Source organism: Tyto alba, unplaced genomic scaffold (assembly GCF_018691265.1).
Source record: "Tyto alba isolate M040663 unplaced genomic scaffold, T.alba_DEE_v4.0 Super-Scaffold_9, whole genome shotgun sequence".
Taxonomy (NCBI): Eukaryota; Metazoa; Chordata; class Aves; order Strigiformes; family Tytonidae; genus Tyto; species Tyto alba.
In genome coordinates, this window is record NW_024881330.1 from 21,917,303 (window position 1) to 21,938,288 (window position 20,986).

The window sequence follows — 20,986 nt, forward strand, 5'->3', positions numbered from 1 at the left end:
ACGCGTATATATTGAGGCCTATTACTCAGTTCCATTCACCTAACCCTCTCTAGAATAATTCTGCATTGAAGACAAAGTTATGAGTGTAGTTTGGGTTGATTTAGCCTGAAACTACCAAGACTGGGAAGTATAGCCTGGTGCACCGGGCTACCACCACGCACTATAGCAGGGACATCACAGAGCTGCCCTCAGGCCTTCAGTACTCGCCGAGGCTCCCGAGCAGATGCACTTGCTGTGCCGAACCCTGTGCTGCCAAGGCTCCGCTGCTGCTGGCTCCCAACAGAGCTCACGTACAGCCAAGCTGGGTGTGCCTATGTGAACAGATGTACCGACAGTGGCTAGTGGCCTCAGGAGAGACACACCGCTAGCGTTACAGACCTCATGCAGCCATCCGTCGGGGAAACAAGACAGACCGTAGTGTCAGATGTAAATCATTGATGGAATTGTTAATTACATTCCAATTAGGGGATAGATAATTACTTGTGGTGATTCATAGCATAACAGACCTCAACCTGCAGATCCTACACTGAGCTTGCCAAGCAGTCCATGGAAATGAGCCCTTCTAAATTAAATACGTGCAAGCAAACAGTATCAGCATTGCACAAAGTTATTGTAAAGAGTCATTCTGCAGTGCACTGGAAGTTTCAAAAGCCTATGGGTTTGATTTTATCCGTTTCATTTCCACACCTGGAAAACATCACTCCTTAAAATACAGTTTTCATAGAAATGTGCTGTATATAAAAAATCATAAATCATTTATTTTCATAAATAAAACAACCTTATTGTATTTTTTTATAAAACCTGATGTAATAGTAACAATCTAGTGATTGAGAATTGCTATGTCAAGAAAAGCAACTTAAAGGTAAATCATTTCAGTAATATAATGTGAAAAAAGATCATCAGATTACTACCTCGTCTCTTTTTTTCTCAGTTGTATGTAAAGGTACTTCCCATCAAATGTTTTCAATTGGGTCAGATGGCACAGAAATATTATTTGACCCTTACTATTTCAGGATGTTTTAGATCTGAAATTGGGAAAGTTAATTAATCCTACATTAAATGTCTTAACGTACAATATTTGTTTTTAAAAGTTGTATTTACACATTGTCTGTGTTACAGTCTCAGCATCTGTTAGCAGCCTACCAATGTAATATCTAGAAACTGAAACTTAATTGTCTTTCTTGCTGGACAAAGCTCAGATACCCTATATTCATCCATTAACTCTGCTCTAAATTGCTCTTTATTCTGCTGCTAAGATCTACTTTTGGATTTATATCTGTCTTAATTTTGTTTAGGAAATGGATTATAATTGCAAGTGTACTGCACGTTAGTGTTTCAGTAACTGCAGCACCGAAAAAAAAAAGGAAACACACCGTCTGACAGAAGCCATGATGGTATTTCAGTCTTACATTTGTTTCTTAAATTGCAATTTTATATAAGGCAGTTACTGAAGTGCTCCCTTTCTCTCTGCCTCAGAAGTATGAATATTCCATTGTGTGAATATTGATTTTTAAAAAGTATTCAGTTCTTTCATGTCATATACTCTGATTGTACAACGCAAACATTTTTATGCAATTTTGTAATATTCTTTCTTTGGTTTTTGTTCGGCTAAAGGTACCCCAAGGCATTACATCTTCATATATCTCCTATACTTCCTTGGTTTCTTCCTCCAAAGGTCACTTCCTTTTTTTTTCTAAACGTTACCAGCTGTATGGTAAGATCAACTGTTAGACTGAAAGGGTCATTATTAGCCAAGTGCCACCCACTCCTTATATCCGAAACACTGCTACCATTTCCCATCCCTCTCGGCTGCTGTCCCTACACACTATGCTGTAGGAATTTGCACCACCAGAATGCGCACTGCTGGGGAACTGCAGCTGCTGTGGCTGGATCCTGGCTGTAGCCTGGCCACAGGTTTGATTCATCAGATCCAGCAGCTACCCTGTATGCTCTGATTTCCCTCAGAAGAAAACATGGGCACGAGGACAGTAAGGCAGCTAGCTGCATGTGCATTGATAGCTCCCCTGGTTTGGACAATCAGGAGGACCAGGCTGTGGTGAAGTGTACCTGACTACTATGCAGGTTAATTAAATACTGTTTCTTTTTCATTTTCTTTCTTTTTTCTTTTTTAAGTAACAGCCACAGTAATAGAAGAACTATCTCCTGACGTTCCCCATGTTAGAATATACATCTCTTTTACTGAAGTAAAGTTAAATTTTCATTTTAAACTCAATCAAGACTCATATAATATAGGCAGTATTCTGGACTTCATGACCCATAAAGCAGTAAGAGTACCCAGGCTCTTCAAGCTGCTTCAACAATGGGAAGTCTGCTGTGAGCAGAGGGGTTGATTAAAAGTTGCTTTTGTATTTTTAATAGTAAGATGATTTTGTCCTATTTTGCTGTGTTGAAGAATAGGATAAATTTTGTTATTACAGATTCTATCAAACAAGTTTTAAAGTTTCTAAAAGCCCTTTCCTCTGCATTAGTAAAATAATCAGCTGGAGACCCTAAGAAAGTGACACTTAGGTATTTGTACCAATACCCTGTATGCTATAGATTACTTTCCTGTAGTGATGAATTCAAGATTATTAAGGCTGAAAAACAAACGCCTGCTCTGCTTCCTAATACAACAACCTCTGTAAATGCTTTGAACTCTTTGTGAACTACCACTATATGACTGACAGGCCACATCGAGCTACAACTGCCCTGATACTTATTTCTCAAAAGAAACTGTTTTAGAACTTCTAATTCAAAGGGAGTTTTGAAGTGTTTCATGTTGCTTTAATCTATTGTTCTTAATCTTCCATCTTGGACTATACAGTCATGCAGTTGTCCAGGCAATTGAAATTGTCAGTGATTTCCAAATGTCTTTATATTTTGTTTTTTTGTTTTTTTGTTTTTTTTTTTTTTTGTAGTCTAATCATCAGTCTTTACTTGCTAGCATTTACATAGGAACATGCAAATCTGGTCAATGTCTTTACTGATCAAAATGGTGGGAAGATGTTTCAGACAATTGTCCATTGTGCTACTGCAAGAAGATTAAAGAACCATTCTGGACTGTTTCAATAGTTTTTTTGCCTTGCTGACAAAAGCTCTCGAGCAGCCAGAGCTCAGCAATTGCATGAAAAGTTCTGTAATTTCAACTGTAGCTTTCAGTGCAAGTTCACAGTCTCTAAAGGCATTGCAAATTTTAGTTACCACACATCATTTGAATGGATGTTATTGGATTGTTTGATTCTTTCTAAAACATTTGTTAATGGCTGCCTAATGAAGTCTGCCATTAAAAAGAAAACAAAATACTAATATTTACAACGATAGTATTACGTTTATATAAAGCAAAGATTCTAAGTAATATTTTACAAAATACCATATACAAATGATATGTAGAGCGAATATATGTTTAGCTGTAGCTTGCATGCACACAAACCCAAGATGAGGGCTATGATGAATATAATTTACACTTAGCCAACTCTGCGCTCTACATTTGTCACTCCTGTCAGGCTCCATGAAGGCCAGATCAGCCTCTGCCAGCCCTGCTTTAGCTATCAGCTGCACATGGCATCATCGGTCCCTTGGGAGATTTAAGGACTGACCAGGGAGATTTTTTTTTTGCACTGCTCTGGTGTTAGGTATATAATAAGCTCCACAGTTGCCTTGGACTTCTCAAGATGGAGCTGCAACCAGTTCTAGTTCAGACTCATTCTTGGCTGCTGATCCTGACTTCTGCTTTGTAGTCCTGGATCCTATCCTATTGTCCTCCTTTTTATTCCTAATTCTTGGATCCTGCTTCCTTAACCCTGTTTTTTGCTTCTGATGAGTCCCATTGGCACTGTTCCAACCCTGTTCTACCTTCATCCAGTTCTTGTTTTGCATTAGGCACCCCTTGATCTCCTGGCCCTGACCCTGATGTGCCTTTCTTGGCATTCTTGTCTTGCATTACTATAAAAGAGAGAGCTACACATGGTGTTGCTACTTCTGAGCAGTACAGGGTCTGAACCAATACATCCTGCTGGATGTACAGTGGTTCCCTGTACATCCATTCCTTACTCCCATTCCTTATCCAACATCATTTTTCCCCATTATTCAGAACATTCCGATTTACTTCTACATTGAATAAAAGGAAGTGACTGTAACAGGATTTGCAGAACTCACCTTCTAAACCATCCTAATCTCCAATAAAGCTAGGCCACCAATTGAAACATGTTGGTGAAAATGAACATCCATATTTCTATTGAACATGTGAAAAAATCCTACTTCAAATGTCATCACATCTTTCCTTTAGTGGTTTGGTGCCATCTCTTTATCAATTTCAGTGCTCATGTATACAATCTTACAAAGGAGCTTCTAAAACTTGATTTCACTATGGGACTAAGCCATGTTGCAAACAGCATCCTACTGATAAATTAGTAAGTGAAAACCAAACAATGAGAAAAATCAAGAAAGTCAGCCGTGGGCCCTGGCAGCAAAGGGGTGATTATTGCCCTTTCCTTGACCACATCTAGAATACTGTATCCAGTTTTGAAACCTGAAGTACAACAATAGCATCAATAAATTAGAATGAATCTTTTGGAGGCCCACCAAGATGGCTGGGATGGTGGGGCTTGTTCTACCTGGAGAAGATGGCTTTGGGAGTACCTAACAGCAGCCTGCCAGGTCATATAGGGAGGACGTCAAAAAGACAGAGCCAAGCAATTCATAGCAGCTTGGACTGGTATAAGAAGGCACATTTTTACCATAGGTACAGTGAAGCAGTGGATCAAATTGCCCAGAGAAGTTGTGCAGTTTTCATCCTTGAATGTTTTCAAGACCTGACCAGGTAATGCCCTGAGCAGCCTCTACTGAGGTCACAGCTGACCCCAGGGGTTGGATTAGACAGCTCCTGAGGTCCCCTCCAACCCAAATTACTCTGTCATTCTATGGTCAAGGTGATCCGGTAGCTGAAGAAGAAGCTGCAAGGGCAGAAGCAATGCAGAAGCTACCAATGGATCACCGTCTAAGGACAACTGGAAATCTGGAGGGAGGTAGTCCGGAGGCAAGCCAAAGCAAGCCAAAAAATCATCTGCTTCACATATGTTGCCATACAGTGCAATTTTTTTAAGAACTCCCTAAGTGCACAATATGAAATAAATATAGGAGAGCACAGAAGATGTTCTGGGATTACATCAAGGAGAACTTACAGGACCTGAAAATATTTCATAAAGTAGAAATCAGTAAGGCAGCTCTTCAGAAGTATTCGTGTCGTTTACTGAGCTTGAGAATTAGCTTGTCTCCCTACAAAAAAAATCTGTTCCTGCAGTCAATTTCAAAACACAAATTAGCCTCTTGTTCTGATGTTCTTTTTCATACAGTATTACTTTTGGAAGATCAAGATAACCTCTAATTTCAGCTGCACTGATATCCATTTTGAAATCAAGCTGCTACCGATGCAGAATTAATCCACAAAAATAGCTTCATCCAGTCTAGGGAACTAAGTATTCTTATTTAATCTTGTTTTAAGTCAGGACCAAATTTTACAAATTTTGAAAGGAAAGAGCACTGCAAACTTTCTGCTGGGGTATATAAACTTACCACATTATTCCAAAGACTTTTCAAAACCAAAACACATCGTTTAAAAATCCCATCTCTCCTGTGAAAAACACAGTGGGTAAAAAACTGCTGTTTAAGGTAAAGTAAAAGACAAGACAACACAGGAACAACTCCATCTCAAAATAATTCTTAAAAGGCAGTCCAAGATGTGTTACACACAGGAGTGAAAATATAAGATTTATAATGGCCAAGCACATGTCTCATAATATCTCATCAAAAGCTCCATTAAAGTCACCACTCATAGAGAGAGCTTCTACTTCATCAAGTTATTGGAACAGGACTCTGGGACATGACATTTCCCAATAACAAGAGGCTACCACCACTGGCCTGCGTCCTTTGGTAGCATACCTCATGTACTGTATAACTAGACGTCTACGTCAAAAATGAAGACAACTAATTTCTATTATCTATCAAGGAAAGTCACTGAGATTTTTAATAAGAGTCTTCATAGTCTGAATATTAAAGTAAGATGATCTTTTCCATGGTTCTAATAGCTTCTGACAGATTAAATGACATAGAAGAGAGATCCAGGTATAGCATACGTCTAGGGTGAAACAGATATAATTGACTATTAAAAATGGAATTAATAGAAAATCTCATGTGTCCTGTGGATGGAATTCACCTTGTTACAAGATCTGATGATTCCAACATGCCTTAATAAGTTATATGTCAGCTATAGAATGCTCTTACATAGCCAGAATATTCTCAGCCATTTTTGAACAACAGCAAGGATCTTGAAGAAATATGAGCCACATTATATGAAGGTAAACAAATAAGAACTCGAAAAGAAGAACCCTTTAATGAGAATTAAGGGTAGAAGGATGTCCAACAATCCGTCCCCCTTTTCTGACATGAAAGTAATTCAGGAAAGCAAGCAAAATGGAAAATAAAACAAAGCTCTTTCTAAGATTTATTTGAAGCATTTGCTACCCAAATTCCCTTTCAAACTGATGACCTCCTGATTTTCAACTGCTATTTAAAACAGGACAGAGTCAGCCACCAGATTTCACTTTAGAGAAACAGGTCCACAGACTGGCTTTGTGATGGTGGGTAATAAACTCTTCATTTGTATCTTCTCAAACATCCCAGTATCTTTTCAACTGCCACACATTAATGTTTTGACTGTCTTATACAGAAGAAATATAATCTATTTAAAATACAAATCAGCAATCCTTTAGCATTCCAGAACACTGTGCGAAGTCTCCTGAAGATGTGTCATCATGGACACTGCTCAGTGTAAAAAATCTGAGCTGAATCAGTCAGGCTGATTACAAAAATGCAGGTGTCCAGGGCTTCACAATCTACTGTGCAATTTCATTTAATAGTATTGCTAGTGCTTTACCTCCTGGCAAACTCCAGCATGTTTGTTAGGACAAACTGGTGAGCCTGCCTACAGTTAACTCTCTTGTTGAATGGATTCAGTTTAAGTGACAACGCTTAATTCCATTTCTGGTCCTTTTCAGTCTTTCAACTCTAGTGAATACTACTTTCGTTGGATAAACAGAATCAAAGTGAGCTTCCTGTATTTCTTCATGTTCATCAAGTGGTTCACATGCTATTTCTGTCACCACTGCACCCAGAATCTATTGTACATACAGTCCTGCCATGCAGGCACCAGATTATTTTTTAAAGAGGGTGACAAGGAAGGATTTCTGGTTTAAGAAATCCTCTTTTGTCTCTGATTGTTCTACCTAATTTGGGCTTCTTTGAGATGTTATTTCACAAACACAACCCAGGAAGTCAAACAATATGAATTGTAAAGAGTTCTCATTTAACCTGGATTTTAAACTACATTTCCATAATCTGCTTTTAGTCCTTGGGTCTCTCATAAATACAAAAACAAATTAAAAAAAAAGTGGAAAGGCAACATCTTTTCTTATCACAGAATTCCTGTTTCATTACACTTTACGTCACCCGAGAAGCCTGTTAAGTATTTCAGCATACCTGATGGTTTGAGAAAAGAGATATGAACTTTCCTCTTAAACCTACTTTCTCTATGTAACATTTAAATATGACTTTCACCAAATTTGTCCTGGGACACAGCAGCTTCAAAAGAATTCATGCTGAAGAGAACAGCTGGATTGACACATGGGCCATCTGGTGAGTGCTTATTCCTGTAAGAAGAAGTGCCTAAGGACCATGTGGAACACAATTGCTCGAGAACAGGTTATAAATATATCTTTGTATGATTCCAATTTCTAAGTCATTAAATCCAGATAAATATCAGAGGATAGACTCCAAATTAAAGCATGATTTTAAGGAAGGCCCCCTAATCTTTTTTCTTAATCTCTTGTTTTCACTGATTGTTAGGATACGTCTTGGAAAATCCCTGTATGATAATTTGTCTACAAATTTTCTGCTGATTCATGTCTAGCTAAAGGAGAAACAAATGTGCAAGATACAGATACCACCATCTCGTTATCAGCCCATAGGCAAATTAAGTTGCTTAGAAAACATTGTTTTTCTCTAAGATGTATTTTCTCATCAGCTTTATCCTTGTTATATTGCAACTAGGGAAAAAAAGTCTGAAGGGAGATCCTGAGCATGCAAACCACTCCTAGGGAATAGAGAAACTGAACTCTCTCTTTTGCTCTTTAGTCATTGTGCTTCAGTTTTTAAAGAGGGAGTAATTAGAAAACATGTAATACTTATGTCTATCACATCACATTGTAAATACTATAAAAATTTATCTCTGCTTGCTTGTAAGGTTAATTTGAATTCACTTTTACAGAAAATATGCAACACCTATTAACATTACTTACAACTTCAACTTCACCACATAAAACGCTTAGACAGTAGGATAATAATATGTAATATTTCCGTAAAAGAAACAAAAAATAACTCAGTTGAAACTGTATGACAAATTTAGATCATTTCACAAGACAATTATTTATATTAGAACTATTCCAAAACTTCTGTGAACATTTCTGAGGATCTTTAATGTCTAGGAATTATTAGAACCCTTGAAGTTGTTTTCTTTCTACAGATGTGTCCTTAGCACAGCATTTCCAAAATTTATGTGACTAGAAACTACCTTAGACGTGGGAAAAGAAACATTTCTTCATGCCTCCTAAAAACATCCAAGCTACTTCTTTATAATTCTTGAAACTGAAAGTCAGCCAGTTTACCAGAAGTGAATTATCATCTCTTAGATACAGAAAACTATGTCACAGTGGCTGGGATTTTGTTTTTAGAAAATCATACTAAAAATAAGTAAAGAGCAGATATTATTAATTAGCTAGCTGCTTCAGATTAAACTGCAGAAGTATGCAAATCACTAGACTTGTTTTTTTACCTGATGGCATGTGTCACTTGAGAGAGAACAGGGATGATTCAACCTGGTTCTCTGAAATTTAATGGGCCTAAGATACTCTATATGATGAAATGAATATAACAATTTTTAAGGATTTTACATAGTTTGAAAAAAAAAATATATCATATAAATTTTATCGTGATAACACAAGTCAAACTTCATTACTTCATTGTGTATATTTGGTTGTATGATAGATTAATTTTTTTCCTCAACAAAAACTAACTGGAAGAAACACAATTTCTAAACTTATTTTCAGCATGATACTTAAGGCTATTAAATGAAAAATAAAGGCAAACATTTAGGACGATGCTCCTTTAGGGAAAAATAAAAAGAGGTTTTGTTTATGCAAACTTTAAATTTATTTGATATTTTTGTCTAAAATTTCATTTTCTACTACCTTTGAATACTACTAGTAGAATAAGTTTGCTGCAATAATGTAACTATTCTACATTTGTATTACAAAAATGAACACTTTTCAGGTACATCATTACTCCATATGAAGGATTACATTTTCAGAACTGCTTTTTATTTTTTCTTCTGTTATTCCCTCCTATTATTCACAGATTCTAGACTGTCAGTGAAATCTCTGGTACATTAATGATTTCCATCTGCAGAAGGAGCATAATATTCCTTCTGATGTATTACTAAAGAAAATATTCTATTGCCTAGCACTAAATCAATATTAATTCTTGTAAGCAGACTTTACTTCCAACAAAAGACAGTCAGAAATACTATAGGTTAGAAGGGTCATAGAGGTAATTTCAAGTTTTAGTAACATTCTCAGTGAAAGATTTGCTGAAGGCATTAAGGCTTTACAAAAGGAAGTCCTCCTTATGCTGAGACTCCAAGGTCCTGATCCTACTTTCATTAGCTCTATTATGCAGAACCAGGTTTTACAGAATAATTGTGGTGAGTTACATATCCATCAAAATCCTTCATATATACTAATTGCAATGTGGATTCTTGAAGTCACAGTTATATTCACTAAAATTAATTGCAAGAGATTATGTAGTTAAGATACTTCAAAATAAGTAAGAATTAAAAAAAAAATGCGATACCTTAGGGAAATCTGATAGAGATACATAGCTTTTTTCTTGCATGGCAGATAGCAAAAGTTCCTCAAACCCACAAATCTATTGTTTGGAAAAAAGTTGATAAACTAAGAAAATTTCCATTAATAACTTTGGGGCTGCTATCAAGGAAAATCAACCCATTTAATAAAGAGAAGCACTCCTAGAGGCTGAATTGAAGAAAAGATCCACAGAGCTAAACCCACAGGCCTCATCATTATAGTCTGAATTATAAATGATACCAGCAAACTCTGGGCGAGGGCACGCCGGGGTGAGCCCTGGGGAGCAGCTCCCCGGCGGCCGTCCCAGGACCTTCTCAAGCTGCCGCAGTCCCGGAGCGTGGGGCAGGGCAGGAGGCACGCGAGGTGAGGGGCCAGCCGGCTCTCCTGCCCCTGAGCCTAGGGGTGCTCAGTGGCCTTTGAACCAGCTCCATGAAGCAGAAGGACAAAGGTCCTGCCTCTTCATTTTGTACCCTACACGTTTATCAGGCTCTAAGCAAGCACTGCACCAGGACTTCAGGTCTTTCCTTTCTACTTGCATGCCACGCTTTCCTTGATTTTTCAAGGTCAATAGCCTTGCAAATTGATCTAGCAAAGACGATTCCATCTAGCTGGAACCACTGCTCTACTCTCCTTATCTTTCAAATGTGAATAATGTCCTTTTTGCACCTATTCTGTCTGTCACAGAATTAAGTAGCACAAGCTGCAGTCTGGTGTGATACATGTTCTCATAGATTATTTCTTGGAGCTCCCTGACTGTTGCAGTAATTCAATTAACTTCATATATTCTCTATTTTTGAACGTCACATTTTCACACCCAGATATTTAGTACATATTTCCCAGTTACTTTTCCTTCTTTTTTCCATAGTTTTTCTAATTTATTATCGGCATAACATCAGTTTCAGTACATCTTAGATAATTAATTCACAGTCACACTATTTTATACATTAATTGTCATTCGCTTCAATAGCATCTTGGAACTTTACATCTTAAATTCAAATAAGAACTGCAAACAGAAAAAAATGAGTTTACTATGAGAAGACAGCCCCTCTAAACCAAAACAGGCTAACAGTTTAGCAATTCACAGGTCTATACAAAGCAGTTCTGAAAGGAAAATACCTTCTATTACAAAAAGGATAAAAGGATTTAAGATAAATTGCAGTGATTGCTATGGCTGGAAGTTGGTCAAGACCGCACCCAGGTGATTTAAAAATGTGATTATTAATGGAATGCTTACAATTATGAATCTGGCTTTGATAAATATCTTTTCATATACATTTTGATGTATATTTGATATAGACATGTTCAATAATTTTTTTTTTCTGGAAAATATTTGCTTTTTGCAAAAGAATATTTAACTCATTGCTGTAAAACTCAAGACTTTGTGTTACATTTAGTATTTTTTGTTGTTTTTTTAAAATGGAAAAACATTATTTTCTGCTATTGAAAATTCCTTTTTTTTTCAATAAACTCCAATAACTAATGAATATTCAGAGCCAAAATAGACTGATGATTTTTTATTTTAACTTTTGGGAGTAATTTTTTCTTTCTGAGATTCATTGTAAAATTATAAGGTGCTTTAACAACATTTTATAGTTTATTTAACCTCTGCTTTCTAGGCATATGATTAGCAATAGAAGCTTACACAAAAACTAAGAAAATGGCTGACCAAAGGAAGTACCCGCTGACTGATAAAGACAGCCAGCATTAGTCTACTTTCAGTTGATTATATTTCAGCCATAATCATGATATGTGAATGCAGTACTGTGTTAACCACAGTATTACATTTAAGAATACCCTAAATCTTTAATAGAGGCATGGATACTCAAGATTAAAGAATAAATTAGAAAAGCATCAATATCAAAATAAATTAAAAGAATTAAATAAAAAAAAAGACAGCAACAGAAATATTTACTGAGTTTGCATATCATTAACTAAAGAAGAAAATACTAGAAGTCACACCAATCCACATCTGTATTCAGAGTCACTAAATTACTTTTAACCCATCAGCAAAACACAGTTTGATAAAAATAGAAATGAAAGATGTTTCCTAAATTGCCATGTGTATAGAGCTCAAATCTAGAATTCTGAATGTATTTCATCTAACTACATTTTGAAGTCCGATAACTGAATTTTAAATCATTTATTTATAGGAACCAGAACTGCAGCATCAGCAATTTATTCCAGAAACTTTTTATATTAAAAATACAATAAAATACTTGACTGAAAATATAAATGCTATCAGCGCTATGGGCCAGAGAGACTCTCTGCCACTGAGTGGTAAAATTCCTTACATATTAAAATGAACATGATTGATTAGGTAACAAGAGTGCTCACAGGCTGTTGAGAGTGACAGGGCTTGTCCTTCCAGACCAGACAGCTGGTTTAGCTGTCAAGTTTCTTGTCCAAAAATAAAATTACTGACTAATTCATAGGACAGCACAAAAGCCATGGAACAAGCAATAAGTAAATAGTTTCCTTATATGCAAAATTCTTTGTTAGCCTAATTGATGTTTGGTTTATTTCCTGAAGCAAAGAGCTTATTGGTGTGAAGGTGGGAAAGGGGAAGATGAAGGGACCCTAAAAAACAATGCACAGCTATTCCCATCTATAAACCTGTTAAATTGTACTGATTAGGCCCTTAGTTTTACAGATATTTTATAGAAATTAATTGCATAGAATATTTGTGTGTGGTATTATCTGTGTTAGCTTTTGCCTTCTTATTTTTCATCATAGCTTCATTCTAAATATTTCACCTTGCCAAGTTTTATCCAGATAGCTAAAATTTTAAAATTCAAGCTGGTATGTTAAAAGAAATGTATAAAAAAACAGATTTCTAATTTCTTTTTTTTTTTTTTTTTTTGAGGGAATATGGATATCTAACCTAGCCTCAATTTTTTATTCAATATTTTAATATTTCTGATTACATCCTTAACAACAGAAGTTGTAAGAAACAATTAGAGGATCAAATAGGTATATTCACAGTTGTTATAAATTATCAAATTTTTACTGGGCATATCATGATCTTCCCAGAACTCCCAAACTCTAAGCCTAACAATATAAATCAACTACAGCTTATATATGGTAAGAATATCAAGGGTCTCATCATCCTATTAGTTTGGATGTTTGTTCAACTCCCCCCCTCTTCCCACAAGGGTTTCAAGAAGAAAAGTGACAAGTGTTTCTGCTAGCAATCTTTGCTGTTCTGTGTACTGCTCTCTTTTCATTTTTAAGGAGGAGACAAGGGCATTCCCAAAACACCACTAAATCAAATGTTTCAACCAACAACTCAGGTCAAAGGACACCACATGTAGCTGTACCAATGACACAACTATTTACTGCAGGTTTCAGAGGAAAAAGGCAGTTCTCGGACACTTGAACATGTCCAAGGGCATTTCAGCTGCATCTATGATACTCAAATAAACTGAGCACATGCTTAAATCTTCTTTTCCCCAGCTTAATTTGTTTTGGTCTTGCTAACAGGTTAGAAGATTGCAAAGTAGCACCCTAGTGTGCCTAATACTACTAGTCTCCTACACCAAAAACGGAAAATATCTAAAACTTGACTTGTGGCTATTGATTAACAGGAACTGCAGCATTACATACATCTGATGATGTAGAAAGTTTCAGTCTTATCATCAATATGAATCATTAAAGGTGGAGCTGGAAAGTCCTCCATAGTGTTCTGTATTCTCTATTTGTGTACTCTTTTCAACATTTGGCTAAATAATCTTGTCACCAGTTCTTCAAAAAATTTCAGTTTTTATCTGGTCTTTTACCTCTTTTACTGTAACTTTGTTCCTTGTCGCTCTAATACACTATTACTACATTACTATTACTAATTACTATATTATATAACTGGATTTCTCTGCCTTTTTGTAGGTCATTATTTTCTCCTAATAAAACAAATAAACTGAACCTCATGATACTTTGAGGTTTAAATGTGTGTCAGCTAGTTGCTTGCCTCTGTTTTACCTTTGTTCCTAAAGAAAATAATAATTTTTCACTATTCTAACTCATATATCAATCCAGCCCCCTTTAGTTTGGCATTCAACACTCAAAGTTACTCAAACCCTTCTGTAGTGGCTAATATGGCCTGAGTTGATGGAATTCTCTCTTGATTCTACACTGATTTCACATTGATTGCAAACACTTTTAGGGCTCCACATACAAGAAGCATCTTCTCTCTTTTTTCTCAGTAGCAACAGTTTTTCAACTCTCCCCAGACAAACCACAGGGCACGTTCCAGTCATGGGGACAAGGAGAGAGGAATGGCATGATTCCTTGAACCCTTTATCCTTCTTTTGTCAGCAGGGATCCCTGAATCTGAGCAGAAGTGGGAATACCCAGGGGAAGGAGTTACAAAAATAATAAGGCACATATATGAATAATAAAAATACAATCTGCAATTTATGAATAGTAAAAATACAATCTGTGATTTTATAAATCATGAGGAAAAGATATAATGCAAAATCAATCTCATATTTCAGCAGCTTCTAAGAACGCAGATGTCTGGAAGTAAACTTTTCCCACAAGCTTCTTAGTGTATGACTATGCACCACAGAAGCGTATGTACCTTCCTCTAAAGCCTCTAGTACTGACTTCTAGAGGTAGAACAAAACTAGAGAGGTATAATACAGGATGCCTATTTTAATATTTAAATAATATAACTTCTACTGTTAATAGATTTTGCTTTCTCAGCAAAGAAGGGTATTTTTTTCTTAACTCAAAGTAATCATGAGGGACATACAGTTGCTGTTGACTTCCATTTAAAGGAAGAAATAGAACAGACAGGTAAAAGAAAATTCCAGGTGCTAGCTTCCCTGAATGTCACTTAATGCCTACTTAATGACATGTTTCTCCGGCATGGCACTCTTGACTGCCTCCTTGTGCCAGTTGACCCAAGTCATTGTATAGTATACAGAACATGAAATTTCAGTCAGCATTTGACATACATGTTTCAGTTCATGATTCCAGAATCTTTGTAGAAACCAGGTAGACAAATTGTACTTACTAATATTCTGTCTCTAGATAATACAAGCACTTAATTAAGGGGAATTGAAGCAGTGATAGTAAAAAAGTGAAGACAGAACTCTCATAAGGCTTATGAGAGTTATGGTTCTCATATGGCTTTAAAACTACACAATTTTAAGAATGCATTTTGATTAATACATATATGTGAATATTCAGTGTCTAGTTCCATAAGTTCATTGATAGAATAAATAACTCATTTTCAAATACTGAAACTACACTTTGGCAGAAAAGTAAATTAACTGTTTATTTCTGGAGACAATTTGTTTGATATGTGCAATAAATAAATCACCATATTCATAAAATAATTCCATTTATAGTTTTCCTCTTTAATACATTCCAATAATACGGGAGGTAAATGTTAATTAAAAAGATAAAAGATGTAGAGTGAGGCCCAATAAAATGGTGTAGGTGAAATGGCAAAACAAGGGTAGGAAATGTTTCCTTAGATAGTTATATTCTATTCAGCTCCTTCACATGAGAGTTCATTTAATCTCCTTACTCCATACCAATCCTATTTCTGACTCAAATTTCAGTCAAGCATTGAGGGAGCAGGAAAATTAGCAGAATAAGTCTGATTATACATACAATACATGAAGTCATATTTTTGCAATACATACAGTCATAACATGCTAATCTCTAAAACGTAACACCTTTCAAAGCTGACAAGAGACACACATGAAAATAATTTTGCCATAAGTATCAACATAAAAGAAGCATCTAAACGTGACAATATACCACGTCCCTCCTACATGTTGAGAAAAATTCCTATGCCTTCAGTAGTAAAAACTACATTTATAAAATACTCAAATAATCAAGCAGTACATATACAGTTTTTAAGCATTTTAAGCAATTTTCACAGTTTTCTTTTTGTTTTGTCAATTCTATTTTCATTAATAGGGTTTTCGTCATGAGCTTTGCTAAAGCTCTTCCTCTATTTTCCCCACACTGAAATGTACATTATAGAAAGTATTTATATGAAGTATATCAGTCTACATTATCTGCAAAACTAGTAATACTTAATACATCTGATGATTTCTTTGTCTTCAAATATTAAATAGCTCCATTTACAGTAACTTTGCCAATCCTTGAAGCAAGGTACTACATCCTGGAAATAAAAGTCTGAAACAGATTTCTCTTCCTCAGCCAGCTTTTATGGGTCAGAAGTCTCATGTTTTCCACTTACAATCTGACCTCAATTAATGAAGTCTTTTAGAGGACACTAAATTATTTTTGTATAATAGAAGTTTAAATTGAAAATAACTTGATTATTTTAATTAACACACTGTATATGACATGACCCTGCTCCAGATAGCAGGAAATTTTGGATAGTATATTTGAGGCTATACCACTACACAATGATTCAGATTTTTGGCAAATTACCACAGCTGGGGTGGGAGCTTTTGTTGGTGTATAAAATACTTCTCCAAGAGCTAAACTGCCACTATTAAACTAAGAAAAAGTACATTTTCTGGTTTTCAGTAGATCGAGATAACCCTGTGTTCAACTATATGAAAGCCATGAACAGGTTTGAATAGCTCTCATTCCATCTGTCATTCAATAAACCTCTTTTTTCCTTCTCTTTGAGTTTTTAAAACATGGCCCTATTGTTCATTCCAACAGATAATTACACTGCCACTTTTATTTGCTTTAACTTATCCTTCTTAAATTTTAATAATCAAGAAGATTTTGCTGCACATTTCCAAGAATTTTATTATAGACACACAAGAAACTTTTGCTGAAGAAACAACCTCCCACTCATCTATTACTTTCTAAAAGGATATTGGGTATTTCAGTTTAGTATATTTTGTTGCTTTTCAAAACAAAACTCCCTTGCCTTAGAATGATAATCTTGTTCCAGTCTGGAATCTGATCCTGCTACCTGTTTGTACTTGCTCATTTTCATTTGGCGATTCCTCTCTTCTACATCCATTGCACCTGTTAAGTTAAAAAAAAAATAGAAAAGAAAATAAATACACAAACAGTCCTCAACTCCATGTTTAAAGTTATGCTCATGGAAGTTTTAACAGAAAGAGATGAAATTTGATTTACGTAAATTACAGAGTATATAATTTTAGTTTCTGAATTACAATTTTGCAGTAAACCAAAGTTGTAAGAGGTGGAAAATAGTAGATAAGTATTTCAGCAGAATCTTATTAAGTGTTGTATTAGCTACACAATTCAAATGAAACCAACTTTGTGGAAGAAATTAATGTAAATGGAACACAATGTTTCCACAGAATAGAATTTTACTATTTCAAAAATAATCAAGAGAAATTGAGTCTTTAATTTAAAGAAAAAAGGAATGCAAAGACAATTTGCTTATTTTTGGTGGAGATCCTGGTTCTGCATTTGTTATAGTGTGATGTATCAAATTACTAATCAAGTAACAAACATAGGCTAGCAGACCTTCTGTTTACCATTCGAGCATCTTTTTAGTACGCTTAAAACAATTTAAAGATGGCTAAAGGAATGTTAAAGAGCCACCCAGTGGCATCACTGTATTACATTCTAATGACACACAACTGATTTCAGGATTCACTCTTGGACCAAATACATGATTACTCTCAGTTAGGGATGAGTTCTTACTACATGACTCGGGCACCAGCTGTTTTCAACCAACTGGCACGGTAATACCACAATTTACTATGTGAAATAATAAGGAAGTAAGTGCCAAAGCTGAGGTAGAAGTAAGTGTCAAAGCTGAGAAATAGAAAAATGAGAGGAAGACAACAGCCTAGAATTTTAAAAAAATATTTTCAAACAAAATAAGTTATCTATTATACATGCACAGGCTTGATTTTCCTCCACTTTAACATGGTATACATCAAAAGTAATTAGTTATCCATTGAATGCTAAAATGTATTCATTTTGACTGACATTTGTCTTAAACTTCCCATAATTTTAACACAGAAGTTGTCTAGGATTAAAGTTTCAGAATCCCATTAGTCATAAATGAAAGTTTCTGTACATTATATGTATTGACCAATCTGGACTTTATTTACGGAACTGGGATAGGAATATTAGATTCCAGTGTACTATATAAACCTGACTTAAAGTCTAAACTCAGTTCTAAGTCATAATCTAATAATAAAGTGGGACTTTTCCCAGGGCCTCTGCAGGGCCTCTGAGCCTTGTATTTTCTTCCTTGACAACAGCAATGGTAGTAGCACATACTGTGAGAGCTGTCAGCCAAATCTTGTGGCACTTCATATGAAATCTGGAAGGAAGGGGATATGCAATAAGGCTAAACCGTACTGTTATCTATAAACACTCTGGCTTCTGATTTTTGTATTCAAACTCTCCATCTTTACTCCCTACAAACAGCATGAATGAAAAGACATCATCAAAACTTTTAAGAGAAAAGAAAGAAAAATGAATAAAAAAGAAGAAATGGTGTTTTATAGGGAGAAACAAATCAAAAAAGATAGCAGCAGATGAAAATTACTAAAATAAAATACAGTTAATTTTTCCTATCATAATTTTCCTCTACTATTAAAAGGCCCAAAACAGTATTTGGCAATTTCTCATTAAGATGCAGTGATTTTCTTAAGGATCTAGTTTTAAAAGCTCTAAAGATATATTTTTTTTCTCTTGAAAACAAAACTTTCAAACTGGAAAATTGTATTTTTCTTTTTTAAATGATAGAAAGAACACATTTGTGGTTTTGGAGTAAAACACACTAACTTTTGCTCAAAGAAAGAAATAATCTATTGCTGAAATCACAACATTCTGCAAATCCACTTGTCATTCTTCAGTAACATAACAAAGGAGATATTTTTCACCAAAAGGGAAATTTTATCTATTTTTCTTATGAAGTTGTCCTGGTTTCAGCTGGGATAGAGTTAATTTTTCTTTTTAGTCGCTAGAATAGTGCTGCGTTATGGATTCTCTATGGGATTTGGTATGAGAAGAATGATGACAATACACTGTTTTCAGTTGTTGCTGAGAGATGAAGGACTCCCCAGCTCCCCATGTCCTGCCTGTGCGCAGGTGCACAAGAAGCCGGGAGGCACGGCCAGAGCACCGGACCCAAATTGGCCAAGGAAATATTCCATATCGTGTAATGTCATGCTCCGTATATAAAGGAGGGGTGGCTGGGAAGGGGCTCTCTCTCTTGCTTCCCAGATTGTGATTGTGGGATCTTGGTATTTCAGGATCACTAGCTGGGAAAGGGCTGGGTATTGGTCAGCAGGTGGTGAGCACTCACATCATACATTACCCGCTTGTACTTTCTATTATTGTTATTGTTCTATTTTACTTCAATTATTAAACTGTTTCTATCTCAACCTACGAGTCTCCCTTTACCCCTCCAATTCTCTCCCCCATTCCCCGGGCAGGGGAGGGTGAATGAGTGGCTGCACGGTGTTTGGCTGCCAGCCAGGTTTAAACCACAACAGAAGTTATCCTAGGAAATCATTACAACTGTTCTTTGTCCCCAGACATTCTGACAAATTTCAGAAAATTACAAGAACTGATGAAATAACACCTCTTGAGCATAAATTAGAAACTTGTGAAAATATTAATTCTTAATTCTTATCTATGATCAGTTGGCAAAGTGAAAGTTGGGTTCCACAAATCCAGTTGCCTATGATGTACAAAACCAAGCACTCTGAAAGATGCCATTGAAAAGGGGAGTATAATACATAAGCCCTTGGTGTGAGTACTCTGTAGTAAAACAAGCAAAATTGGTGTCTCATTTTAGTCTCAAGAGAAAAACAAGACAGCAAAATTTAGAAAAAAAAACAATTTCCATAAAATCTTATTAAAAGAAAATCTATCTTGCTATGTATTTTTGAAACTGCCTTTTATAAGTGAGTGAATTCAGTTATATGCAAAAAGAGAGAATCCCGAGGGCAGTAGAAAGTTCATAATGGAGAAGATCAGCTTTGGTTCTACTAAACATGGAACTGACGTGCAGAAAGAGTGTGCAGGGTTACTGGCTGCCGCAGGCTAATCTCAATGTAACTTAAGCCAGATGCAGCTGTGATCTGGATGGGAGTAGGAAAGGTTGAGAGAGTGTCACAGCACTCCCCATTCACGTGGTTCAGCATGCATGCATGTAGCACAAAGTGCTGGAAATTCAGGGCTATCATCATCTCAACTTCTGCTGGAAAAGCGATACTTAGATGAAACCTATGTGCGAGGGTTTAGCAGGAGCAGAAAGTACTGCCAGAGAGTTCAGTAAATGTCCAGGTGCATTAGGAAGCTTCAGCTCCTAACATGATTTTGGTAAGCAAGGCTTAACATCAGTCCTATACTAAGGACTCTTCTGTAATCAGTAGGTATATATGGAGTTTGTGTAGACAAATCAGAACTCACCTGAATCTAACTATTAGTTAGCAACAGTGGTGAAAATGTAGGAGCATAAGCTTTCACACTGGTAGCATGAGGCTGACTGAGCCCTTGTGTTATTCAGGTCCTTAGCTAGAGCCCAGCACAACACATTTTCAGGACTACAGAGACTGACACTAGAAAAATTAAAGATACTTGTGATATACTTTCATGTACTGCCACTATATAACAAAGTGTATGCAACCAAATTCTGGTCAGGCAAAAGTTAGTTCATTTGTACATTTCTGCCTTAAATTCCTTCCAGGATTTTGCTTCTAGACAGTAGCTGTGCCTCCAACAGAAATACCCAATAAGACACTCAAACTTCAGCCACAGGAACACAAAAAATTAAGAAAGACTAATGGAAGAAAAAAACCTGGTGTTGCTTACCAAACACAACTGGGATAACTACACTACAGGCAACATCTCGGAGTTTTGCTTATTTTGAACAACTCTCTAACATTAAAAAACCCATGGCCTGAAGGTTAGCTCGGTGGGGTTTTCATCAGCCAGCTGCTGATTCAATACCAGCCATTCTCCATATCTTTAGATGAGAGTGTGCTGAGGGAAAGCAGCACAACAATTCAAACGGTCCTGAAATGCCAGAGCAAGGCACCCAAGTACTGTGCACAGCAACCCTGTAACCTGCC

General features: G+C 36.0%; 1 protein-coding gene across 50 annotated transcripts in view; it reads right to left on the bottom strand.

Moving 5' to 3' along the window:
* The window catches only part of RIMS2 (regulating synaptic membrane exocytosis 2), a 483,921-nt gene that overhangs the window by 78,313 nt on the left and 384,622 nt on the right, over positions 1-20,986 (bottom strand). For 44 of the 50 annotated variants that reach the window (XM_032987992.2, XM_042785725.1, XM_032987994.2 and 41 more), the window contains one exon: positions 16,840-16,940. The exons of 3 other annotated variants lie outside the window; for them this stretch is intronic. In XM_032987992.2, the coding sequence (XP_032843883.2) occupies positions 16,840-16,940 (101 nt within the window). The remainder of the gene's footprint in view (positions 1-16,839; positions 16,941-20,986) is intronic. 3 more of the 50 variants (XM_042785721.1, XM_032987975.2, XM_032987971.2) reach the window with 1 other exon arrangement.